This window comes from Tetrao urogallus (assembly GCF_951394365.1).
Source record: "Tetrao urogallus genome assembly, chromosome: 4".
Taxonomy (NCBI): domain Eukaryota; kingdom Metazoa; phylum Chordata; class Aves; order Galliformes; family Phasianidae; genus Tetrao; species Tetrao urogallus.
This window is the reverse complement of record NC_136817.1, coordinates 45,297,607-45,325,232: the sequence shown is the minus strand read 5'-3', so window position 1 is coordinate 45,325,232 and position 27,626 is coordinate 45,297,607. Positions and strand designations below refer to the sequence as shown.

Genomic DNA, 27,626 nt, shown 5'->3' with positions numbered 1-27,626 from the left:
ACAATTAGAAACAGTTGAGCTGAACGCCATGCCACTGTCCGTGTTGGGCTCAGCCTGTCACCAAGGTCCTAAAAGCCATCACGCTGCTTCTGCCATAGAGTTGGCACTGCACCCACACACCACAACCACAGCTTCGTGTCCTCAGCCACAAGTGTCTCTGGAGGATAGCACCCCACAGCCTGGCACTGCCTTTGGGCTGCAAGATGCTTCTGTATCCTCTTCCTGAAAAAATAAATGTCTTTCCCTATGCCCACGGCCGCAGTCTCTGTACACACCAAATGTGAATACCACCAGCCAAGGCAAGGAAGGCACATCCCAGAGGATCTGGAGCCACCGGTTTTGGCTTAGAGTGGTGGGGACGCCATAGGTGCAGGGCTGTCATATGCCAGGCCGTGCGCACGAGGCAACACGGGGGAGGCCTCCTGGGCACACAAAAGTTCAGTGTCCTCACTGGAACAGACCATGGTGTCCATGTCGTCTGAGTGGTACCCCGACTGGTAGCCACTTGTCTGGTTGGATGCCTCGGACATGACGGACTCATTGCTCTTGCTGGGGGCTAGTGTGCTGCAAAAATACCAGACAGGTCAAGTCAGAGAGAAACAGATTTGTCTTCTGGAGGACAAGTGGGTGACTCCTGTGGGCAACTGCTTCACATCACAGCAACAATAAAAGCAAAATAAAACAATAAAAGTCAATTCAACAAAACTGGCTTTAAGCCCTTTTAAACGTGTGTTTGATTATAAGCAGAGATCTTTTTATATGTCCTAACTAACCCTAATGAATGGAAAATATTTAATTTTATGATAGTAGGGAGTTGGATTGCAACTGTAGATGAGACAAAACTTTGATATGTTTTGTACAATACAGCCACAGTGCAGTTGTAACTGCTATACACCTTTGTTTATACAAAATAATTCCTCTGAGAAGCTCTCAGAAAGCATAAGTCAGATGAATGCCACTGTATTTCCCGTGAGCTGCACAATTGAATCCCTGTACAATGCTCTGAAAATACACCCAGGTACATCCTGAAAACTTGAGAGCTGGTTTCAGAAGAAAGAAAGAAAGAATAACAAAAATAAGAGCTCTTTGTCATCCCAGTTGTGTGTACTGGCTCAGTTCCTTCAAGGGGTGGTTGATGCTTTTGCAGCTGGTAAATACAAGTCCCTTCTATGTTGTGCTATCTTCCCTCTCTTGGTACCAAATGCAGATGACCAGACATAGAATAAACAACTTTTATTTGTGTGGTTTTAAAAAAAACAGTAAGAAAAATTTTGTATTTTAATAAAATCTACAAACCTATCAGTGCTCTGAATTACCGCAAGAAGAATTTCTTATTCAATCCTATTTGCAACCTGAACCTTACCTGAAGGGTATTTTGACTTGTTTGTCTTGCTCTTCCAGTGTCTTCAGCTCTTCAGATGCAAGAACCATCCCACTGTCTGTCTGGTTTTCCTGTAAAAATGGTGAAAATGCATTAAATGGAAAGGGGTTTAAAAAAATTTAAAAAATAAACACACTTCTCAATAAAAGGAAAAGACATGCAAAGAGCAGACAGTCTCACCTCCTGAACAACTTTTACAGTGGTTACCAATGGGATATCTTCAAAAGTTTTCACACTCACAGGTCGGCTTTTCCTTTTGCTACCTTGTCGGTACTGACTGAAAAGAAAACAAAAACAATCACTTTGTGTCCACTATCCACAACTTGGCTGAAAACAGCACAGTGATATCAGAATCCTTTTATCTCTCTACAGAGAAATTAATCCTTTTGTCAAAACATGTTTTGCAAACCTCAAAATATCCATTTATTGAAAAGGACAAACTGCCTAACAAGCGACAAGTTTCTGACCTTCTGCTCCTGACAACCTTGATCTCTGAACAAATTCTAAGAAACAGATTTGAGAAAACAGCTCCTTTCCTCAGTTACGCTGGAGGGCTTCACTTCCTGCAAGCTTTGCTCAGAAGTATAATAAACAGAGGAGCCTGGAACAAAGACATGTGTCTCTTTCTTTGGGTTGAACTTCTGGGACCCCTGCCTGGACTCAGGACAACAACAGCAGACTCAGCAGACTGACGCCCTTAAACCATGGGGATCGGCTAAGGCAGGGCTGCATCTCTCCTGAAGGCTCTTCTCCAAAAGAAGCCCTCTGGTCAGGATGACGTCCATAAAAAATACGGACCAAAAAATAACAAATAGAAAAACTGGAGTTTCATGGAGGTACTAATAAAGCAAACACAACAGCCTTCTCTCTAAGTGAATCTGGAATAAAATGAATGCTGTCTCAGTTAAATAGCTCCAATTTATGTTCCTAACAGCTTATGGAGAAAAACACACTCTGGGCACTATGGATTGAGAATAGAAATCTGCATATACCTTGCAAAGATGGAAGCAATACTCATCCCATTTCCCAGCTTTGACTTTAGTTATGCCAACTCCTGCTAGTCTCCTGTCGATTTTAATTTGCTTCAAGTATTCTTCAATATTCTCTGTTCTCCCTATGCTTGCCTCTCCTACTCCAGCTTTGATTCAAAGTTTGCTCCTCAAAGCTACTATTTTTTGGAGAGTGAAAGAGACATTATTGAACAGATCAATCTTCTCTACTACATGAACAGTAACAGCCACGTCTACAAAATTTTTTTTCAGATAACAGAAGAACAAAGACTCAATACAAGTCTTATGTTCCTCATTTTGCTTCTCCTAGCACAGTTTCCACAAGTGCTTTCTCATTAATTCTGTCACACTGTAGAAAAAGAGATGATAAGTCTCTTCAAAAGTTTGATGGAGAGATTTTACATCTGTTCATAACAAGAAGTAGGCACCAGGAACAGCCATGTAAGAAGTGTCAGAAGTGGAAAATAAGTGTAACATTTTCAGTGTTAAATCACAATTCAGGTATTTTAAAAGTTTGTATTTTGGAGTGCAACACTATTTAAACATAGGGCTTGGGGTTCAGCTCTAGGACCCTCAGTTCAGCTGAAGTATGAAATGCATTGTGACTACCTAGTTTTTTCCAGGACTACACAGAAATGTGATTCTGCAGTACCCCAGATTACTGGGAACCCTGTCTGTCTTTGATGAGGGTAACACAAACAGTGAGGAAGAGGGGCTCAGACAGCACTTTGAGGAAACCACATGAAACCTGCCAGCAGAGTCCTTCTCTCCACTGATGGTTGGATCCATGTCCTGCCCTCTTTCTTCCTACACTGCAGCAAGCACCCCAGGACATTCAGAATCTAAGCTGCTCCATTTGCTCTTAAGCAGCATTTGATGAGAAAATGACATTCTCCCTTACATACTGTGGAATGAAACCTCCACAAAGGCCCCATGCCCAAATCTCTCACAAGATCCAGCATAAGCCCCCACTTAAGTGCTTTTATAATTACTATAAATTCATTACTGGGGGACTAACCCCTGCTATGACATCCAACAACTATCTCTACAGGTCTACTGTGGATGCTCCTGCAGCACAACAGATGTAAGCAGTGACAATAATCCCAGTGACAATACTATTTGCCTCACGTTCCCCTTAGCTATCAGTTCATGAGCTATTTACCAACATTCCAATTCAGGAGGATTCAGGCCAAGCAGGATTCCAGCCAAGGTTGAAAAAGATCATCCAGTCCAACAAGTCTTAATAGTAGATCTATTACTGTTCATATTTGAGGGCGCTGCAATACCAGAGCTTGAGCACACCTGATTTGGGTCAGTACAACTTTGTTCTATTTCTTAAAAACTAACAATGCTCTTCAATACTCTTGCTTTTTTTTTTTTTTTTTTTTTTTTTTTGAATGAGAATGAAATCTAAAGATCTCTCATTAGCATTTGGGGGAAGTAAGAAACAGGTTTGGCCTACTGAAACTCTACAGATTCATTTATATCCCTATGGAGGAGGTTAAATATGGACCAGAGCAGCTGAAGTCTCTTCCTTTCATTTTCCCTGCCCCCAGCATGAACAAAAACTGCCCCGAGGCCCAGTAGGATGTCGATCATATAAAATACCTAATTCCTGCTGTGTTGTCATAGTGGAATTTAGGATCACAGACTTCCTCTTCCTCCTTACAGGAAGCAGGTGAAGTTGGGAGAGAGAGGCCCGAATCCTCTTCCATATTCAGCGATACTGACAAAGGAAGGACAACGTAGTCTTTACCATCCTGTAGAATGCAGCGAAAAAAATACAAAAATGAAAAGTGCTACAGAGAAACACAGTTTCACACACATACATGGAGAATGCATCAGACCAGGAGAGATATGTTGGCTGTTTTATTGAATTGTGAGAATTATATTGCCTCTGTAGGAGCAGATACACTAAAAAAAAAAAAGAAAATGTAAAGATCTACTGCCAAGTTGTTTCTTATCAAAAAAATGAGAAGTTTATATGATGTACTACAAAACATGTGTAAATAGAATTTTTTCTTGATATCTTTGAAATGAAAAACATAATTTTTAGTAATTTTTGAATCCCAATAACATGAAGTGCATGAATCTGAAAAAAAACCAACCTTAAATTGAAGATGAGATTGGACTATAGCATATAAGGACTAAATTATGTATAAGAAGTAAACAAAAAAGGAATGAAATACAGATTGCAAAAACAGTAACTTTTCTATATATGTACATATTTACTTCAGCATCTCAATTGATATGAGTAAGTAGGCTAACATTTTTTAAATTTTCTTCTATTTGCTTAAATTTCTGCTCTTAAATGTGAAGAGAAAATGAGACTATGCATTCTTTGGTACTGTATATCCATTTATAGTCCCATAAGAAGTCCTTTAATAGATTACAACTCTTTTCTAATTTTTTTTTTCATTCATTTCTTTTGAATTATTACGTGACACATACACAACAGCAAAGTAGCAATACCAGTGGCAACATGAGAAACCCTTGCTGGCCAGGCAATGTGCATTTCGGTCATCTTGACAGAGTTCAGTGATCTTTTCCCTCTACTCAATCATTCTTCTCTGCCAGTTGTTCCAGCTGCTGGCTAGGAAAAGTGGAAGAATAGGTTCTCCCACAGCTCTAGTACTCATCCGTGGCATTTTGTGGTAGCTAGTGAGACAGATGGAGTTTGGTTGGTAGTCTTAGTAATTTTAGTAAGTTTAGAAAATTTCACATACCTGACGGACGTTGGCTTGCAGTAAATTCCCCAAGTGCTCCACCAGCTCTGAAAAAGTTGGTCTCTGCTTAGGATCTCCGTGCCAGCAATCCAACATAGTTTGGTACCTAGAAGGACAAGCCCAGTGAAATACCAGCATAAAGAAAACAGAACCTACTACTTTCTTAAACACCAGCTATTACTGTGGGATAACTCTGGCAGCTGAAATTATGGTTTCTTACATTTCCGGTGTTGTATAGTCTGGTGCTCTCATTCTTGTTCCTTCCTTCAGTCTTCTGCAAAATTCCTCATCAATTTTCACTCCAGGATATGGTGATGCACCTAAAATGAGAGCAATGGTAATTTTAATACATTAGATTCTTAATTTCTGGAATTAATTTTCTAATATATAATTCATTGTGGCCTGAGTTAATAAGGTAGTTCAGTACATTTGGATGTGCAAACAAATTATATTTACAATGGCAGAAGCAAGTGAATGAGTAAATGAGGCACATAATCACATACTGAAATCGCAAGAAGATGCATTTAAGTCCATGTTAACATTTGCATTCTAAAGAAATTTGAGCATTTCACTTTGAAGGAGAAAATAAACAGGAAATCTTCAAGAAGTAAAAAATACTGAAGGGAATCCAAGAACATTTTGACTATTTTCTTCAACATACTGTTGTGTAGATTTTAAGATGGTCAATGAAATTAAAGTGACTCACCTAATGAAAATATTTCCCACAGCAGAACTCCAAATGACCATACATCGCTCTGAATGGTATATACTCTGTCAAAAATGGTTTCTGGTGCCATCCATTTTAGTGGTAGCCTAGCCTGAAAACATTTAATTTAAAAACATATATACATCACTGCTCATTAAAAACTGATTTTCTAAACACCTATTTAAGGGTTTGAGTTCTGACTTCACATTAACTCTCTCTCAAATAGAGAGTCTGAAACTTACATCTCCTTTTCTGACGTAATCTGGGTCTTTGTAGATGTCTCGAGCCAAGCCAAAATCACAGATTTTGACCACGTTATTGTCTGACAAGAGGATATTACGAGCAGCCAGGTCCCTGTGGATGCACTGCAAAGAGAAGTAAACAACTTCAAGCGCTGCCTGTTGTCACTGCTCTGACCGTGGGGCTGATCTCTTTCACATATGTGCTCTCCTACCCTCAAAGGGCAGATAATTCTTAAAACCTCTCAAGAAAAAGAAACCTCAGCATTAACAGTTACTGATTTAAAGTGCTTTTTTGATGGTCACAACTGATTTGGCTCAGGAATACTTGTGTTTCCAAGTCCAAACATACATCTGTTTATCCACTACGCAAAGAGGTCCTTTGAAGTTATCTAATTATTTATGCCAAGAAGCTGACACAAAGCAGGTTCAGATCTGATTATCTTTAGATTTTCTGAAGTTCACTAAAATCTCTATATTCTATTCTCTCTCTGAAAAACACACTATTCTAAAATGCCAATTTGATTCCAACACAAACTAACATGCTTGGAGAAAGAAAAGTCTGTGCTTTTACCTATGCAGAATGAGAACTTAACCAAGAACCCAAGGACTTTAAAATTCTAGCCTCGATAGCTAAAAATAAAAAAAGCTATGTTCTGCAAGTGACCGCAGATTTGCTTTTAGAATGGACTAGAAATACAGATTGAGGAAAGGCATAATTTTACATATACGTACCAACCAGGATGTATAAAAGTATATAAAAACCTTTTTGTAGAAAAGGCTCTGATGTCTGCATTGCACACCTAGAGCAGTGTTACATTCCCTTCTATTTCCTTTCCTCATTTCTAAGTAACTTTGTTTCTATAACACTTAAATCAATTCCTCACTCTTACTGGCATTTGTATCCTTTGAAACATGCACTATATATATTAGTATCAAATCAAAGAGATGGACTTATATAAGGCTAAAGTGCAATTGAGGTGCTATTAGTCCCCACGGTATTGTTTGCTAAGAGACTCATCAAAGAGACATCCACAAATTTTCATAGATGAGCATCCTCTCTCCTGGCACTGTCCTTCCAATCCTAATGCACAAATCACAGGCAACTTCCTCAGAGCAAGATCTTTACTCTAGCTTAGAGCCGTTTTCCAGGGATTTGTCTTTAATTCCTTCAGTCATCCTCATATGCCAGTTTCCTTCCACCAACTACTTAATCATTCTTCTATGACTCAGTGACCCGCAAACCTTACACAGGTCACTAACATTTGTGTCAATAAACATATGGGCTGTTTCACTTCGTAATATTTATGATTTGGATATCTCCTAGGGCAAAAAGAAAATGTTGTGGATGACTGCCAGTCCAAAGATGAACACACTGTTTCCTTCTACAGACCTACAGCACTATTTCCTACAGTCAAATAAATAACATGCCATTCTTTCTGAGAAGTTCCTTACTTTGCGTGAAGCCAAGAACTCCATTCCTCTCGCCACCTGGAAGCTATAACAGATGAGGTCCTCCATGGTCAAAGGGTTCTTGCAAAGGTCTTCAGAACCAGCTGCAAAGAATCAGACAACAGTCAAGCATGCCCTTTGTCACTAATTTACCCATGACTGCTTCGTAGGTAAATGTTCATCTTAATTTCATGTCACTGTAAACTGAAAGAGCAAATCAAGCCCTTATTTTTTGGCTGTATAATCAACACTAGCAACCAAACCAGACCTGTGCAAATTTAACTTTTAGATGATGAGTTTTACCCCAGACTTCCTTGCTTACTTGCAGAGTTCTCACCAGTAGAAAAATTTGTGAAAAAATCACAAAAGAAACACTACCAAAAATTCTAGCTCACTAACTCCTAGGACAGGAAAGGCCTGCTATGGTTTCAGCAGATGACTTTGGAAACCGATGAGAAGCCCCACCTAGTCCTTATGGGGGAGTAATATTCCACAAGGGGAAAGACTCAAGTTTGGCAAAAATCACTGCTAATTTCAGGTAGAAGAAACCTAACCTCATTTCTAGTGACCCTGAGAAATAACATACTTAAATATCTAACGAAGATACCTCAGCACTTAGCTCCTGCTGATAGAAATATTTCAAGTTCCTTGTAGAGCTCTAAATTTTTAGAAGAAACCTGCCACAAACTACAACTTGCTGGCTAAAACCCTCATCTCAAGGCCTTCTTTTGGCCTAGACACCTCTACAACACTTCAGCTCATAAAGTTAGTGTTCACTCCAGAGATGTCTGAAAAGGTCCAAAATGGTGCAGAAATGCATAATGAAGTGCAGACTTTGCATTACATGATTTTCAGTATCAGCTGAGACACAAACAGTTGAGCTATGGCTTCCCTCCTGAGCGGTCTGATCCCACTACTTGCTGAAGTCAGTGCTCTCTGAAACATTTGGGCAGCACTGAGCATTCTGTACTATTGCTGCCAAAGGAGAACATGGTAAATGTGAAGTTGTTGCAGAGAGTATGTATAACCAAGGGAGGCTTTGAATGAGCGGAAAATTTAGGTTTCCTGTTCCTGGTGGACCACCTGCACATAGGGAAGGCAAACCAACTTCTCTGTGAATAAGCACCAAAGCAGATGGTTTTTCATGGTATTTAACTTCAGGGAAAACATTGAGGAAATTCATTTAGTTTTCAAGCGCATCCTCTCTATGCTGCCTTTGGAGATTGTGTCCCTTGATTTTTTTTGAAGACACTGGGATACTAAACAGGCAGATGTTCAGAACGCACTGCAGTAAAAATGCATCTTTTCTATCCTGGAATGGGAATGGGCTGAGGGGTCTGAGATGTTGAACTACAACGATCCACAGCTCAACAACTTTGGTCATCCAAGAAATATTTTGCACACAGCTTTGAGGGATTTTTGGAAAACACCCCATCCCTGATACCCCTTATCAGCCTCTACCAATGAGAGCTGTTCCAAAACTAAAAGAAGACATATCCTACCATCCTCCTCTTCCACATCGCTCAGGGACCGCTCTTCCACAAACCCGGAGCTTGCGGAGCTCTGGCTGCTCGTGATGCTGTCCAACCGTTGCTTCAGGTCCGTGGAGATGTCTCCAATGTAGTTCTCCTTACCTTGCCGAAACCTGGCACTTTTCGTCTAGAAAGGACAGAGAAAGAGTGAGAAATCAGAAACAGAAAGTATATCAGAAACTTCACCAGGACAGGCAACAAAGTCCTCTATAGTGCACGTCATGAGTATCCCCTCACAGCACCACAGTGGCCTGCTCCCATGGCCTCCCAGCTGCCCCTCACTGTCACTTCTACACTGTTTGGAAAAAACCTGCTCTGACAGGTCTCAGGAATCTGGTTTTCACAGCCTCCTACCAAGTCCTTGGTCCCCACAAATCACAAAGCAAATGTGCTGCTGAATCTCCTCACAAACTGTTGAGCATCTCTATTGCATTAGCTGCCCTCAAAATCTGATTTATTACATTCTTCCACAGACCCACCATATTACCCTGGATAAGATCCACACCTGCTGTCTTCCTCCACTACAGTTCCGTTTTCTCAGTCTGGTTCGGTCTGGTTACTTGGCTCCCATGGCAGTGCTGCATTTTCTTGTTGCTGATTCCTATCCTCATCACTTTGGTGAGCAAGGGTCATCACTTTTGTGAAACCTTGCCTCTTTCCTCAAGTTCCCTTAGATATTTATCTTTTTTACCTCGCAAAAGGATACAGCAAGCTGCCTTTGCCAATATGAAATAGTAAACAATGACTCCAAGGATGAAGAAAAATAACCCTCTGGAGAACTGACAAACAGATTAAAGGAGCTCTGATCTAAACACAGAAGCTGCAAGAAGGCTGAAGAACAGGTCTATCAGCGCTGCAGAGCACTGAGGCCTTTCTCTTGGCTGCGGTTGAAAAAGTTTAGAGTCCCAGGCATGCTCTTCAGTACTGGACATCTACAGCCATGCTGTTCAGCTGGCATCTGACCCTCAGAGTGGATGGATCCTGTGTCAGACTTCCTTACAAAGGTGTCCAGAAATGACCTTGAAAATGCCGCCCTCCGTCCTCCCTCTCCTTTAAAGCAGGATGCAAATATGAAGTGTTGTGATGAGAGTTCTCCTTTCCAAATGATTTGGGAGGTGAAAACCTCAGCAAAAACTCAAGGGATATATCTTTTATACAACATGATTAACAGCACAAAATACGGGTAATCTGGCTCAGCAATGAGGCAAGGGGAAAGTGGAAAGGATTACGCGATAAAAGATATCTATGGATATGATGGATATATATACTAAGCAGGGAGTGCAGTTATTTAAGGTGGTCTGGAGCCTAACTAAGAAAGGAAAAAATTCAGGCTGATAATCAGAAAAAAACTTCCTGACAGATACAGCCAAGTGTAGAACAATCTGCCAAGGGAAATACTGGAAGCCCAGTTCCTTTGCACATTTCAAGCTAACAATAACAAAATAGCAACATTTCAGGGGCCAGGGGAAAGACCAGATGACCTCTGATGTCTTTGTCATCTCTCATTCCCATGAGAAGCACTGAATAGCCAGCATCTACAAGAACTGCCATGACATTCTCCCCAAGAAACAGAAAAATTGTGTATGGAGAAAAAACACCAAATCGACCATTATACTGCACCTTGTATGGGACAAATTCACCCCTCTTGCTCCGTAGATATGCTGAGAGGTTTCCAAACTTGCAGTATTCCACAATCACCATGAGTGGACCTGCATAACATACAAAGCAATTACTTGGAATTATATATTATATATTATAGAATCATATAATCACAGAATCATAGCAGGGTTTAGGTAGGAAGAGGCATTTATGATCATCTAGTTTTTGTTTAGGTAGTTTAAGTTCTAACAACTTAAATCAGAAACTCAATTTCAAATATAGATGCTTTAATCTACAATCAAAATGTGGTAATTTACGCTCATATAAGCATTTATTTCAATGACAGATTTTCACCCTAAGTTCCAAATATTGCACATATCAATTTTGTTATTTGATAAACAAAGAAAGAAATATTTATGTATTATGTTTCCTTCAACTACTGCACTTTTTCACAGAACTTTACAAATTAAATTCTAATCACACATTAAGTCAACAGTTCAGCTTTCCTGAAAAATTATTACCGACCTACTCCACACTGAATTTCTTCCAAATTAGCATTCACTGCTGAATTTGCTAAATGAAACATCTGTCCTAGATTATAAAGTCAAATAGGTTCATCCACCCAGAGCTGGACTTCAGAATGCAATCTCCCCTCCCACTCACACACAGATGCACCCACTCCCTGTCCAAAGCCAAGCAGGGAAGCCATTACTTGCAGTTGCACTGTAGCCAGTGGAAACAATAAGACCAACTTGTGAAATCTCCTATTAGGCTTAGATCCAGAGCCCATTATATGCAAAGCATCCACTGTGAAAGTGGATATGAGGTACTGAAAAGTGAAGTGAGAGAACAGGGGTGTTGAAGGCTTTGCAAAAATGAACAAGGGATGGAGCTGTACATACTACAGAAGGCTTTGAGCTCTTATCCCATCTCTGGATCTGCTACATTTACCAGGAATTTAAAAAAAGAAAAAAAAAAAAAAAGGTAATTTCTTCAAACCTTAATTTTGAAACTCAACATTCTCAGCAGTAGAAATGGCAGAAATAGGGGTTTTGTTAGTACTTTCCCACTCACTGAGAAGTTACTCACCTCCTGGCTTTGTGCAGGCTCCAAGTAAATTGACAACATTGAGATGATGACCAATGTGAATGAGGATCTTCAGCTCAGACATAAGTGCTCTGTGCTCACTGTGGGTTGCACCCTCTGCAGAGGTAAAACAATGCAAGTCAGGAGCATAACAGAAAGGCTCTCCTCTCCTCTATCTTCTCCATCATTATTTTTCTAGTCCATTTAGTGAGAAGTCTTGTTGGCTGGCATCCTGGATCAGCTCTGCTGTAGCCATATGCTATAAAGCCATAACTAGCCATATGCATTACAAGGTTGGTTTTGCTTTGCTTTTGAACAAAATTTGCCAAGGACAGCATATTAGACCAGAGACACAAGCATATATTGTCAAACACCTTTTTTTCCCCACATAGCTTTTGAACAACCTGTACTCTGCCATTTGACCCCAGCAGCCAGCCCATACAGCTGACTAGAGCTAGAAACTGTGCAACTGCTCACTCTGTACTGTCAGAAGCCTGTCAGCTTTCCCATCTACCTCTATCACAGCAGAGGGTGGGATACAGCCCCTGAATTCCCTGCATCCTATTTTGTTGTCCCAGCTTCCCAAAACTTCTCCCCAATTTTGGAACATGTCTGAAGTCTGCAGAAAGCCACCCAGTCAAATATGGATGTTTGAAAATTGCTTGCTGGTGCAAGTTTATCATATTAATGTGGGTAAGTCTAAAAAGCAATGGCTAGAAAACCACAGTTGCATTACTCCAATTATTGATAAAGTAAAGGTATTTTATACCAACTGATAAGATAAATTTTAATACATTATTGATACGAATGCTTTGATTGTTTTTGGTTCATTTTCATCCCTGCTGTTACAGGATTGGCAATACCCATATATTCAGCATTCAAGGTGAAGTCTTAGTCATCTTTTTTACCTTTAAGCATTTTGACTGCCACAGTTCTGCAGGTAGCAGTTTTGTCAATCCCAAAGGCATCAGCTTCTATGACTTGGCCAAAAGCTCCACGCCCAAGAGGTTTACCTTGAAGTGAGAAGAACAGACTGATTCATTTGTCTGGTCCAGTGGTCAAAAGATACAGAATAAATGGCAAACTGAACTTCTATATGAGAAATTAACAGAGGACTGACAGTGGGGAGAGGCTGTATTATATCCTATGGGACTCTGGAGCGCTCCCTGCTCCTGCTGGCTGTGCATCAGGGCAGTCCCACCACCCACCCTGAAGCCATTCCTGGAGCAGGGCTGGCTGCAGGGTCACATAATGGCCAGTGCAGGGAAAACACACCTAGTTTCAGTCGGTCTCTGGGAAACTCCCACTTGCTGGCATCATATGGAAGCCGCTCGCAGTGCTCATCTATGGGGACTTCATCAGGATCCATGATGATTGACAAGTACCCAGTCTTCATGTCACCTCCATTGGCCTGGAAAATGGCATAGGTTTTTTGGTGGAGATGTGCAAAGTACCAGTTTGTCACTCTGAAGTGTTCTGCTGTTTCCCAGAAATGCCTGGCTACCATTCCCCTACACAATGTCATTGGGAGTTTGATCATCATTAATTACTGCACTTCTTTTTTTAATAAACAAAAACAGCTGAAGAACTTTTTTTCTCATGAAGGCCTGTTCAATTAAAAACAAATTTCTGTGCCCTCAGTTCCAGGCAAGAATGTTACAGCATGGAGAGAAAAAATGTGTCTGTTGATTTAAGAACAATGGAAAGAAACAACACAAAAGGATTCAAGTCAGCTTTCATTTGTCATGCAAGACCAGTGCTGATAGGACAGTACAAGAATTTTTTCATTACCCGCTTAACGGTCCGAAGGATGATTACAAGAAGCAACCAGAAGAACATGGCAATGACTGCAGTGCCAACAAGGATAATGAGCTCCAGATTTGTTTTCTCTTCAGCGCCTGGGAAGAAATAAATGAATATCTGAGTGATAGCTGGAAGTGTATTGGTTTTGTTCATTCATTAAATCACAGAATGGAGGTTCTTGTTCTAAAGGTTCATTTTAAAAGCACAACATGGAGCAAGGGAACGAAAGCAAAATGAAACAAAAAGCTTGGGTTTAATGTTAGAATATTATGCTTATTTCAGTGTGGTTTTAAACGCCACACGATTTCTTAGCACCAGCTTTGTTCCATGGGCAGAATCTGGATATTTAGCAACCAATATAAAGCGAAACTTCGTATTTTAAAAATAAATGGTTGTTTTAGAATACCCCGAATTAAAAATTATTTGTTAAGAAAAAGTAAATAAAGTACTGAGAATGACCTAGGGAGCACTCTCCCTCTTGTCTCTAGACATGCTTCAGCTGGGTCATAAAAAATGAGGTTCTACAGCAACACATGAAAATGAGGACTTATAACAATACTTGAATATCTGATTATGTACAGCAGTAGCTCTCTTTTCTCAGCACTCATTCCACACATCATGGTCTTGTGTGTCACGCCTTGCACCACACTCATTTTCCTACACAGTAGCACACTTCACCTCATGATCCCAACTGCACTATACATTACTTGAAGAGAAACAGTATGCAATACTGCAATACACAGATTTCCAACTTTTACAGACCTTTAAATCATGCCCCAGCTACATTTACCAATTCAGCTGAAATTAACGTCTGCAGATAACATCCCACATAAATGTTATTGCCCTTAATTCATCTTAATATCTTAACGAGAGCTATGAAAATACAGGATAGTGCTTTAATTACCTTAACGTAATAGGAGGACAATCATCCTAATTTATAAGACAGAGATTAGTGAATTATTCAGTAACTACTTTTCATAAATATACCAGTAGCAAAAACAATGAGCTTTTTACTTGAAGGTTTCTACTTGCAGAATCCTAACCCTTGGTGCAAAGTCCATCATAGTTCCAGTTACTCAAACTGAAGACTAACCTCTTGTTAGGTTTTATTATTTCCTATTGCAAGCTGCATTTTGGTGGGCTACAGTAGGACTGATGCAAATGAGAAATGGGCCTCACAAACACTTTCAGATCTTGGTGGACGAAGCCTGGAGTTTCCTAACCCAAAAACACTACCTGTTCCTATCAGTGAAATGGGACAGCAGACACAATAGAGTGCACAAAGACTTCACTCTTTTTCCTATTTCAATGATCATAACAAGTTCATGCACAAACTGAAAATAAACAGATACTGACCTTGCACTGAAAAAAAAGCCTCTGCTTTTTTGCATCCAAGAACATTGCAGGCAAGGCAGGTGTACAGCCCACCATCTTCTTTCCTCACTCTACGTATTGTTAGTGTTTTGTTTCCATCTTTCAAAACAATACCTAGAAAAAAAAAGATCACACTTAATTTGGTTGTGATAACAACACAAAATGAAGCTTTCTGAAATGAAAATTAAAAGTTAACCCTAGGAATCAAAGCTCCTGAGTGACAGAAAATCCATAACAAAAGAAAAGTTCCTCACCTGAATCTTCAAAAAGCATTTCACTATTTTTAAACCATGTGATATTTGGAGGAGGAATGCCATTTACTGTGCATGACACTTCTATGGTTTCACCAATGTTTGTTGTTTGATTTTCCAAATTTCCCACAAGTGTGGGTGCCATGGGCTCTGTTGGTATGGAAACAAGATTAGATCAGTGAAAGTTTAAAAAAACATCTATTTTTGCAGAAACAGCTGTTGATGATGCTCTACACATTTGACTTAGAAATGAAGTCTCAATTTTTTCAATAAAATCAATAGCTGCAGAGTTCAAATTAAAATCATAGTTAATCTTCCACATGATGCAAAACGATCATAGTATCTAAGAAAATTTTAGCAGCTTTAGATCATTTAATTTGTAACTACTTGGGCTGCAATGCAAAGAGGGATAGGTGAGAAATTGCTTCCCTCCCACTTCTGTGTCTGGCTCATTATGAGAATGCTGACATTGTCTGTCCATCAGGCATTCATTTAAGACAGCCAATAAACATATGTAGGTATTTTCCTGAACGAACGCCACAGTTGCTTAATGAGACCAGACATCTAGGCCCTGAAACAAAGTCATCATTATTTGTGTGAAAAGCTAATTGATTACTAGCTTTTATTGCTTGCACCTGAATTCCAGTGTTATTTCATGACAGTTTTAAATTATAGACGCTACTTCCGACCCAAGATTCAGTGACAAAATGCAGTAGCACTAATGCCATAAATACACACAGGCACTTATAACTGTAGAGAAAAAAGTGTTGGGAAAAGTAAAACTGAGAAGTTATTAATCTAAATACATGTCATCATTTGTGAAAAACAAAATTTATCACCTTGCAAGAGCTCAGTGCTACAGTCAGTGTTTTCCTCACTTGTACAGATGAAGTGGTCAGTCCTTTCTATCTGGATAAGACTCAGACCTGCATTCAGCAGATATCAGCATCTCCAACTAACATGCCCTTTGTTTACAACAGGTAGTCTAAATCTACTTAATAAATTGAACGCACATATACAAGGCAGGCAGACACCAAAACCTTGTGCTCTTGGAGTTGTTTTCTTCTGCAGCCCCTCATCATAGCTCACAGCAAGAGATCCATACCTTGAACAGTGAGGTGCTTCACCAGGCAGTGCTGTGTTTTAGCCTTTTTGTCCTGAGCAATGCAAACATAGTCACCTCCATCCTGGAGGGAGATGTTACGGAGGATGAGTTCTAAGGTGACATTTTCACCATTGGTATTTGAAATAGTTGCATTCAGCTTCTGAAGAGCATCAAGGTTCTTGCAAACGGGCATGGGCAGCCCTCCAAAGGGTGTCTGTGAGGCATGAGCACTGAGTTTGTACCACGATAGCTTCTCAAATGTGAATTTATCAGCTGTGCACTGTAAGGACGTGTTATCCTTCTCTGTCAGTTGATTCCGAGGCTGGAGATTAATTTCAAGACCTCCTGCACATTAAGAAAAATAAAAAGGAAACAAATTCCTATCGGGTTGTATATTTTGTTGTCAAATGAACTTGAAAAGCCTTTTTACAAACATAGCATTATCCTCATCTTGTCTATTATTAAATAAATGAAAAATCACTGAAAAATCAATTAATCACTTAGGTAAGGAGCACAATGTCATTAAAAGCAATGTATTTATATGGATTAAAGACAGGCTTGTCTAATTAATACAGTTCCTCTTCCTACAGAAACTTCCGGCAAGCAATGATGATTCTTAGCATTATCTTATAGCTTCTTTTTTGATATGGATTTAAATATTATTTCACATGAATATGGGAACAAATTTTCAAAAAGACAGAAGCTCTTTGCCATCAGTTTTGAAAATTTTAGCCTTAGCTTTTGTAATATGATATTATATTACTCCTTTTGTGAAACTACACAAATTCCTCTCTAACTCTTCCAAAAGACTGCAAAAAGCCAGCAGCAATCACTCTCTGGATATTAGTGCCCACTTTGTATTATTTTCATGGACTCAGTCCACTGATGCCAGCAGAACTAATGTCTTGGTTGAAGTTAGTCGGTGACTTTAAAAACTGCTTTAGGAAAATCTTCCGTAAGATGAAAGGATTTATGAAAGACAGGAATCAGATAATAGTGCAGAAGCACATCTAAGTAGTGAGAAATACAAAATAACATTAATTTAACATGACTCCTCAGAAAGGTATACTTACTGGTCACGTGAAAGGAGATAACTCTTTCACTTGATCCAGCTCTGTTAGTAGCCATACATCTGTACAAAGCAGATACATTTGCTGCTTGAATCACAAGGGTGCTCACAGTCTACAAGAGAACAAACAAGAAATTTCATACCACATCAGTGTTAAGGTTCCTGCATGAGTCTGACCACCACAACAGCTCAGCAAATTGCTATGCAAACTGAAACACCCTCCATAGCATAGTGGCTATTCGGTCCCTTACTGATTTCACATGCATAAGTGCATGACAATCAGATAAAAGAAAACAACAAAAAGCAGGCTACGGTGTTCATGCCCATAAATACCAGACCCGCTGCTTTTCTGCTCTTCAGTTTTCCTAGCTTTTCTTTGTTAACTGACAAAATTAACTCACCTAATTCATACCTAAAAGAGAAGTAATGAAATGTAAGCAAGCTTCACAATGAAGATTCACTTTGGGGAGATTGTCTAAAGACATAAGTGTCCATCTCTACCTATTAGCTTCAATAGGAGTTTATATGACAAGAGACCAGATCCTCCAGTTTAACACTAGGTTAAGACTCTCATCTCTAGTGATATACTTCTGATATGTGGACTGCTGAGCAGGGCTAGTCATTCCCAACCAACAGAAAAAAAAATCTGCTCACCTTTGTTTTCCCAGCAATAGTAACAACTCGCTGTTTGATTTCAACCTGATTCCCACCCTTTCTCTCTGAGATCACTTTCCATTTTCTGCATGCATATGGACTGGCTCCCAGGCGAACTTTTCTGAAACAAGAAGAAAAGAGATGTATTAGCTCACAGGAAACATTAGCCCCTTCCTAGTGTGTTTTTCTGTTTTCTCTGTAACATGAAGATGCCAATCAACAAACCACATGGATCACTGGCTACAGCCTACATTTCGGAGGGAAAAAGTATGTTTCTTGAAATATTTCTATTAAATTGAACTCCATAACCTTCTGAAACCTTTGTGCTTTGTAAAATAACAAGCCCCCAAGCTGAAAGGTGAATTCCCTAATTAATCTGCCTGTGTCAGCTCCATCAGGATGCTTGGAGGGAAGTGGCTATTCTGGGAACAAACCTCCATTCATAAATGCAAGATTCGAGTTAATTTAGTTCAAAGGAAGACAGAGAGACATAGAAATCACTGAACTCCCTACAAGAATTTCTTGAGGACAGTGGCCATTGTGTAGGAAGCAACCAGGCACCAAAGGAAGAAACTAGTGGAAATCACATTAAAAACAACAACAGGAAAGAAGAATGCTTTTTTTTTTTCCTTGACTTTTTTTTTTTTTTTTAAAGGAAATCTGGGCTTGTGGCAGGCCCAGATAAGGGAAGCTGCGTGAATCTCAGTCAGGCACTCTCTCTATCTTTCCCCAACATCAATCAGTGCACTTCCTTTGAGATACACTTTCACACAGATAAAGTGCACTGTCACACTCAGCACTTGAGCACAAGGAGAAAAAAACAACAACCACAAAGGTCTGCAATTAGCATAAACAGCAAGTTTCCTGTGTTTGGGACTGAGCCCAATGGGAGAGCTGACAGGGGTGGGGGGCACAAAAATAGCTGTATTTGAAACCCACCATGGGTCAAGATGCCCTTGAGGAAGGCCTGAAGGTAACAAGCCAGCATTGACAGCTCCTCACCACAGGTGGCCCTTGTCTCTCAACTCCCTGCCCATGAGTCAGCAGAGCCTGAGTGTCTACTGAGTACAACAATCTTCTTTGTTGGCAACTGAAGTCATTTTGAGGCCTACAGGTGCCATCAGCAGAAGCTCTCTCATGACTTAAGAGGGAGCAAAACCAAATACTAGAGTGGAACCCTTCAGTGTCCACCACTCTCTGTCCAGCACGCATAGCCATAGTGAGGCCCCAAACCACCAGCCCAGCTCAGCTGAGCTCACCTCAAAGCCCAGACACAAAGCAACACCACGATGAGCATCCGGCCCCACCACTGCTACTCACTGGGGGCTGAAGGTGCACTCTTCCTCCAGCTGCCAGTACCACAGGACAGCGGCAGGTGGTGGGACGGCATAGATGGTGCAGGTGAGTGCCTGCGTTGAGCCATACTTGTAGGAGTCAACAGGGGCCATCAGCGCGTTCTCACCAATCTGGGGGGGTACTGGAGGAGAGAGCAAGATATAACACCTCCCTCAAGGCTTCCCAATGGCACTCTGTACACACACCCCATGTCGCTTTGTCCCTATAGAAGCTGGGGACATCTGAGTGCGGAGCAGAGCATCTCCAAGGAACAATATGCACTGGAAAGTGTTGAACCTGCCCAATGCCTTGAGGATCAGGATCTCAAGATGCAATGCTCATTATCTCCATTGAGATCTCCCTTCACTACGCTCATGTTTAGAAGGTAGCCCTTGAGGTCTTGCCCCTATCCCCAGCTATTAAATGTTTGTTACACTCCAGAATTTAACCTCGCTGCCCTTTCCAAGACCTGCTGTTTTCAAAGCACAGGAGAAAGGCTGTTTCCTGGGAAGCAGAGGGGAGGAAGAGGAGGAGGGCGGCTGTGCAGGGCAGGGCAGAAGATGAGGGACAGCTGGCATAGAGGAGGAAGGATGGGCGAGGCAGACCAGGGTCAGGATGGAGCGGAGTGGGGGAGGCACCAGGGAGCAAGGAGGACAGGAAAAGGACAGGACACACAGGCAAAGAAATAATACGCAGAAAACAAAAACACACCCACCATGTAGCGCCACAACAACAACAGGAGCCTCTACCAGAACATCCTGGGGCAGGGCCCAAGAGAGACAGCCCAGCCTTGCATCACCCCAGCTAAGCATAAAGTGCTCTGATCTAAGCCCCCACCCCTGTTTAAGGCTTCATAGCTCAGATGTGAAATTAATCCGAAGAACAGTAACACATGATGTCTACACATGGCAGGGTGGAATCCCTGCACATCACTTACCATTCACAAGCAGGGTGAATGTATGCCTCCTCTGCATCTTGTTGGTAGGGTTCGTAAGGACAACAGTGTAATTCCCAGCATCCTTCTCAGTTGCTTCAGTGATTACTAATGTGTAGCCAAGCTTAATTGTATGATTTGCATTCATGACTTTTCCATTTTTGTACCTACAGAAAAAAACACAGTGCTCTGAATACTTTAGAGATTTGCCTCAACCAACAATAGCTCAGCTTTTCAAACTCATTTTGTCCAGATTCTTACCATTTTGCCTCAGGAGAAGGATATCCTTTAAACTTCACAGGAATACTGACTGTATCACCTAACTTCATCTCAACCACATTCTCCATTTTCTCTAGATGAATAAAAGGACTTTCTGCAAAAAAAAAAAAAAAAAAAAAAAAAAAAAGATAAAGAATACAGAGGTTTTTCTGCAGAGGCAAAAGTTGTCAGTGGTCTCTGCTTGGGTTAACACTAACTCCAGATGACCAGAGGCTGGTGACAGGAAGGCACTGTAAAAGCACAGTAATCTCTAAATTCTGAAGAAGCACAAAAACCAAGTCCTTTCCCTTGCACAGAGGAATTGACCAGTTTCCTCCCAGGGAGCTTGGAGAAGCAGAGACCAAAGGGACCTCAGCATGCCAACGTTCAGACCCCATGGTCTATTGAGCCACTATGATGTTGCAAAAGGAGCAATTCTGGGCAGTGCTCAGCTGCATAGCATCCCCTTTTTAGCCTTCTCAGTATTTCTATATATATAGTGTAAAACTGGCTTGATGGACTCATTCTAGGAAAAAAGAGTGTTTAAAACTACAATGTCATCATTACACACTTGAGAAGAAGCTGAATTTATCTACTTGAAACTCTGCAGTTGCAGAATACTATGAAATACTTCACTACTTTAACTTTGCATTCAGACTAAAACAGCAACAAGCTTCTTGGCTAAGACTTTATCAATTTGGTATCTACTGTGCTCAGAATAACAAATGATCCGGTTTTGGCTCCTCAAGAGAAATAGAAAAAATCTAAGAGAAAGTTAAGAGTATCTTGAAGCACTATGCTACAGAGTAATTTTGAATGTTTATATATTTGTATGGCCTCTGAAAACAGAATACAGGAAAACCAGCCTCCTTTGAGATACAAAGTCCTTTGTTTGACTGAGTGATAAAAAAGGGCCATTCTCATGCTGGCCATTTCTTTTTTTTTCTAGAAGTAAGCCAGTGGAGTCACTATGGCTGTGCTCAAGAGGGGCTTGAAAAAAAGGCTGTAAGAATGTGGCCTCATACTTATCTATACAGGTAGTCAAAGTTGTTTCATTTGCATTGTATCTGTATGACCAGACCAGTTTGATTCAGTTCCTCATAACTTGGAAGCCAAAAGTTTTCTTTGCCTAGCTTCATTTAAGCTGACCTAGAATCTTGTCCTACAGAGCCACCAGAACCTCGCTTACATTCACCTGGCATGAGAACAGGTAGCTCTTACACAACATCATCTGTGCAAAGCCAGCTTTGTAGGACCTCGAGATCCTACACAGAAGAGCATGAGGGGTTTACCTTAGTTAAGTATCCATTTTCCTATGGGATTTTACAGCTTTCAGTAACAATTAATTATTCTTTAAAAACAGATAAGCTTGTGGTACAAAACTACTCAAGAACATGGTAATGGGTGCAAGAGAGCAGCTGCAGCTTCACTTTGGTTCATTTCCATCATTCAGTTCATTACCATGATGCCTCCTGTGTCCCATTTACCCACCCCAAAGCCAGAACAACCAACAGAACTGAAGTGGAAGATGCTGTACCATGGATTATGAAGTAGCTGCTGTTCTTCATGTTCATGCGACCACTGGATGCTGCACACGTGTATCGACCTTTGTCACTTAAGTTCACACTGTCAATGGTAAGAGTGCTTACAAACGTCTTTATTTCTCCTGCAGTGGTTTTTAAATCTCTTATGGTTGCACGCTTTTCCTGCAGTAGAAGAGACAAGTGTTTGGGAATTTTAATTTATTCTTCCTCACACCCATAAATACTAGCATTTTCTTTCTGTATTATCAGCTGTCTTGTGAACATTCCTAAATGCAGAGTAACACTGTAACAAAACTAAATTCTGCTGCACCTTTCAGTTAATATGATTTTACCTTGATGGAAGGGTAGTCCCACTTAAAATCAATTCCCACGTTCAGCTCTGTCCTTACAGTACAATTGAGAACTAGTTTTTCTCCTACTGCCAGCTCAACTTGGTAGTGTGGGTTCATTGTTAGATCATAAATCCGATAACCTGGAGGAAGAAAAAGGCACACATTGGGTTACAGCACTCGGTACCAACTTCCCCAGCTGAATTCATGAAAACTCCCACCAAACCCACTGCTACAAAGAGGCATCTCAGTGCTCCAGCATAGCATGATGACTAGCGTGCAAAGGAGCCTGGAGGGAAGGGGATCTGCTAGTCCCAAGCATTTCCCACATGTGACGTGAGAACCATGTAAGACGGTGTCACAACAGGATGTATGCGCTTGTTCAGATCCTCCCGGGTGTTGGGTGCAGGCAGGAGATGGTGACCTACGTGGTCTTTTCCAGGGAGTGGCAAGTGAGGTCCACTCACCCCCAGGTGGCTAGAAGCCAGGCAGCCCCCACAAACGCAGCGCTGAATCTGAGCACATATGTCCTGCATCTCAGCACAGAAAGGGAACAGCTCCAAATAAGGAGAGAAGAAATTCGATGAGCAGCCATCACATTGTAACAGCACAAGGGCAAATCCTGCTGCCCAACACAGCGCTACAGCATTTCTGAACTTTGCTGAACAACTGACAGCACAGACCAAGAGAGCACAAATTCCCTTGTGAGGATGTCAGTCTGAAGTGAGACAAGACAACCCAACTCCTCATACGACCTTCCGATCCCCCATTCCCTCAGTACACCTCAGAGCAATTTCTTTCCATCTGCTGCTGATGGGTGCCTGCCTCTAGTTCCCTTCAACAATGACTTGGATCCTAGATAAGAAAATTAAGTACAGAAGGGAGTGATTTGGGGAAGAAAGGCTTGCATTGTTGGGAAGAAAAATGCCTGGCATCTATATTAAACTAAAAATAGAAGCCTTTAACCCAGTGATCAACTAGAAAGAACACAATACATTGTATTTAACAGAAAAGTAATGCTTATCACAACATCCATTTTGCATTAGCTACATCATCAGTATTGAGTAACCTATGGCCCAATCAAATATAATTGTGTCAGCACGCTGTAGAAGCAAAATAACATCAGCTATACAGAAAAAACTTGGGCTTACCTACAACTGCGACTATGTATATCACAGACTGGTAGCTCTCATTATCTATTCTAGCTTCGCAGAAGACCATGCCTGCATAGTTGATTAGATGACTGGGTATAGTGAAGCCTTTTTTATTATCCCACGAAATTGATTTACCATCAGGAACAAATACCTTTTCTGGATATTTCTGTTTGAAATAGTGACAAAATGCATCGTCAGGTTTCAAAAGCAAACAACTTTGAATTTTCAAGTGCAACATCTTCCATATCAGCCAGAAGCCAGTTTTAGCATCTCAGCTCAGGCACTTCTCCCTTTGTGGGCAATCACCCCACACTTCCGAAGCACAGGACCATGGTGACACACAGTCACAGCACTCACCACAGGCTGCAAAGTTCCCAACATGGGAAAGATGTTTTCAAGAAACACATTTATATCTCATGCAAAATATTTACATCACAGTGATTCCAATTAACTCTCAAAATAATAACAAGCTTTTTCCTTACCGCATGCAGAGATACATTGAGATTTGACACAGTTCCAAGGCATGGTACTACCACAGTTTTATTCTTAGTGATATACACAATGCCAAGCTGATCACCAACTGAAGTCACAAATGGAGATCGATAATCTAGAAGAATATTCAGTTGGTAAGTGGATACAATTAGTCGTGTGATTACCAAGGAAACTTTTTTTTAAATTATCTTTCCCTATTTATTTCATCTCAAGTCAGTTTTGTTCTTTTCTACTTGGCTAAACACTTAAGCGATGAGACTAAAAAGGAAGAACATGTTTTGACAGCCCCCCAGGTTGACAGTATCATTATTCTCAAAACATTTATCGACAGCAGTACACACTTTGGAGTACAGCTTCCTGCCACCACAGTCTGCGTGCCGACACAAATCTGATTTACCCCAGTGTGACTTTTCTTGCATAAGTATTACAGGAAATACCAGTTGAAAGCAGTGACATGCAACACTAGCTCCCCCAATGGCAGCACCCTTTTTGGAATCAGTCAAAAAATGAGCTTATAAAACAAGCCACGTGAGAACTTACCTTGAACGTAGACATAAATGGTTGTAGCTGCTTGGCTGTCTCCATAAAGGCACCTGTAGTCCCCGGTGTCATTGCCTATGACTCTGAGGAGGGTGAGGGTCTTGCAGAAAGGGCCATCGTTGCAGCCCGTCACAGCAAGGCGCTTCTCAGCACTGCTCTGGTTATTGGGCCAGGACCAGAACACGGCTCTCTGACCACTGGAAGGCAAACATTCAAAAGGGGTAAGTGCTAATCTCTGCAGGATCCCTAGAGAACTGCTTTCATCCCACCTTATGAAGCATCAGGATAAATTCACATAAATTGACATGTTGCTCGTATCCCAAAGGAAGCTACTTGAGAACAAAGTTGCACCGAATCTGTCACAGAGCACCCAGCTCCCTCCCATGCCATCCTATGCCTGCTTTGCTTTGGCTGCCCTGCTGATGTGCTTTTCTTCAGCAGTCTTTCCTTGCTGCAAGTTTAGAGATTGTTTCAAAACTTTGCCAGGGAAAAATCAGATGACGTGTGCAAAGGAAAGGGGGGAAATGAGCACTACTGGGAGAGAGACAGAACCACCTGAAACTCTGTCCAAAAACTCACTGCATAAATCACCCCTATCAAAATGAATGTACAGATTGGCCCTTACCTGCAAGTAATGTTCAGAGTGTCATTTGTGGTTATGGTGAGAACACTTTTTTGGATGCTGAGGGTTGGCTGATCCATAGAAATAAACAAACCTGCAAAAACTGATATACAAAAAAAGCCCTCAGACAAATACAATAACAAAAAGAAATGCTACTCGACCAGAACAGCATTGTAGGAAAGAATACGTGCTATGCTTTAAGCAGACACCTTCACATCATCTACTTAACAGTGAAAGGTAAATAATGACTTTTCACACATCACAGAAAGGTCAAAAACTCTGTCATAACAGGAAAGCCAGGCAGATGGTCAGGAGCTGGCTGCAGAGCACGACAATTCAGCCGGCCAGGGTGGAGTTCCTGTTTCCTTGTGCTGCCAACTTCAAGGTCTAACAAGAGGATGTGGAACATTGAAATAAAGTGAACCTACATCTGATGACCTCACTCCCTGGGGAAAGGGATTACAAGCTTCTCTCATAATAAACTGAATACGCTCGTACTCTTTGATACTGTTGATCAATGAATGTGGCACAAATCTCAGATCCCAGGAGCTCAGCATCACTTTCCTTTAAACTGCTTTCCCCTTTCTTCCCAAGCAGTGTGACACAAACCCGCTGCTAGCAGCTCGCCCCGGACCACCTGTCCGAGGGACACGTGCCGGTGCCAGCGCTGCTCTTAGGCAGGTGAAGGGCATGGGCAGAGCCTTCCCATCTGCCAAGCACTCCGTCGTGCCGCGAGCAGCTCCGCATCACGGCGAGCACCCAGCCCGGCCGGCACAGCGCAGTTAGATGGGGCGAGTAACGAGACAGCAAGACCGGAGTGGAGCTTTCCCCCTTTATCCCGCTATTTCCCGGGGAACCCCGGGGTATCCCGTGCTGCAGCCGCCGGCATCCTCACGGGCTGACTGATGACGGCTTTTCTTCAGCTAAACTCTGCTCAGCTCTGGGAAGCGGCAGGATCCCAGCGAGCAGGAGGTGATGCCGCACCGAGCCGCTCTGCCTGCCCCGACAGCCCTCAGGAAACCGGGGACCGCCACCCGCTCACCGGGACTGCGCCGGTGGCGCATCCGGACCCGAGCACAGCCCAGCCCGACGGCTCCCCGACGGCTCCCCGACGGCTGCCCGACGGCTGCCCGAAGGCTCCCCGACGGCTTACCGGGAGTAAGGCACAGCAGCACCGTCAGCACCCGCAGCGACCCCAGCTCCATCCCGGAGCGCGAAGCCGAGCCGAGCCGAGCCGAGCCGCGCCACACCGTACCGAACGCAGGGATGGGGGATCCCTAGGGCAGCACCGCCCTCTTGTTCCTGGGGCGGGACCCGCCGCTATGCCCCGCCCAGCCGACCGAAGCCCGCCCCGCGCCCCGCCCTACTCGCAGCGAGGGCTGGATTTGTCCCCAAACAACTCCGACCCAACCCCCCACTATAATGCATTTTCAGGTAAAATTGTCGACCAGGAAAGGGAAGCAAACATAGGTTAACGTTTTGTCCGTGCACATGATGCCCCTGTTGGAAATAAATAGACGTGCATGGACAGAGGTATGCACAGGCAGGTGGATGATATCAGGGATGGAGCAACACGCTGTACTCAGAGCTGTGCCTGTGTGTGCATACATGTGCTGCTCTGTGCTGCCTTCCCCCACACGTGTCCACTGATGACTTCAGTTAATGAAGCAGCAATTTTATTTTCTGCACTGTGCAATTCTGGCTGTTTTGCTGGGCTGGGGATGAGTGTAATTCCGTTTGAAATGACAGTCCTGTTTCATGCAGAAAGATAAAGGAGTGGAAGAAGCCACATTTCTCTGATGATTTTTCCCAGAGATCCAATAAATCCCACGATATCTCACAGAGGACTTATGTGGTTGAACAGTTGTGAGTTGGCACGATGCAAACAACACGTACTCTTGTTATTCTTATGAGCTCCACAACCAGAAAATCAGCATTTTCCCACCTCCGCTGTGCTGTATGTTGGCCCAGTGGTGTTTCTAAATGAATTGGCTGTGATCGCTCAGCTGACTCTGTCTGAGATGGCTGCATGAGAGGTTTGTGTGCCTTTGGCTCTGAGAAGCTTCAAACCTACCTGTTGCTAAAGAGTGGCTTTTGATAACTGTATGGTGAAGCTGGTCTTATGGTTTTCTTGGTGTCTTTTTTTCTAACTACAAAGAACAAATTCTATTAGGGAAAGGCATGCGTGCAAGAACGTTGCCTTCCAGAGCAGTTCAGCTGGCCAACAAAGCTAAAAAAGTGCCATTTGAAAGCACCATAGGACCCCAAAAACACAGTGCAGTCACTGGTAGCTCACTTCAGTGCTTTCTGCACTCCAACCACAGCTTCCACAATTGCTATCTGCAGATAATATACCACTATATTGGCCTTAACAAATAGCTTTTCCAAAATTCCATCAGATGATGCACAACAATAGCTTGCTGTAATTTTA

The 27,626-nt window shown here is 41.9% G+C and overlaps 1 protein-coding gene across 1 annotated transcript; it reads right to left on the bottom strand.

Annotated features, from left to right (window-relative positions):
• Window positions 1-344: 344 nt before the first annotated feature.
• Window positions 345-26,400, bottom strand: KDR (kinase insert domain receptor; the record flags this gene model as incomplete). The annotated part of the gene is made up of 30 exons (XM_079534333.1): window positions 345-564; window positions 1,364-1,452; window positions 1,562-1,658; window positions 4,000-4,151; window positions 5,118-5,223; window positions 5,338-5,437; window positions 5,824-5,935; window positions 6,066-6,188; window positions 7,518-7,618; window positions 9,017-9,173; window positions 10,667-10,755; window positions 11,735-11,848; window positions 12,640-12,744; window positions 13,007-13,142; window positions 13,523-13,629; window positions 14,891-15,022; window positions 15,163-15,309; window positions 16,265-16,609; window positions 17,338-17,446; window positions 17,988-18,108; window positions 19,308-19,464; window positions 20,260-20,423; window positions 20,518-20,629; window positions 22,052-22,220; window positions 22,391-22,530; window positions 23,539-23,707; window positions 24,024-24,148; window positions 24,574-24,770; window positions 25,199-25,289; window positions 26,349-26,400. The coding sequence occupies 30 exons, from the start codon at window positions 26,398-26,400 to the stop codon at window positions 345-347; spliced, it is 4,038 nt and encodes a 1,345-aa protein (XP_079390459.1).
• Window positions 26,401-27,626: the final 1,226 nt, after the last annotated feature.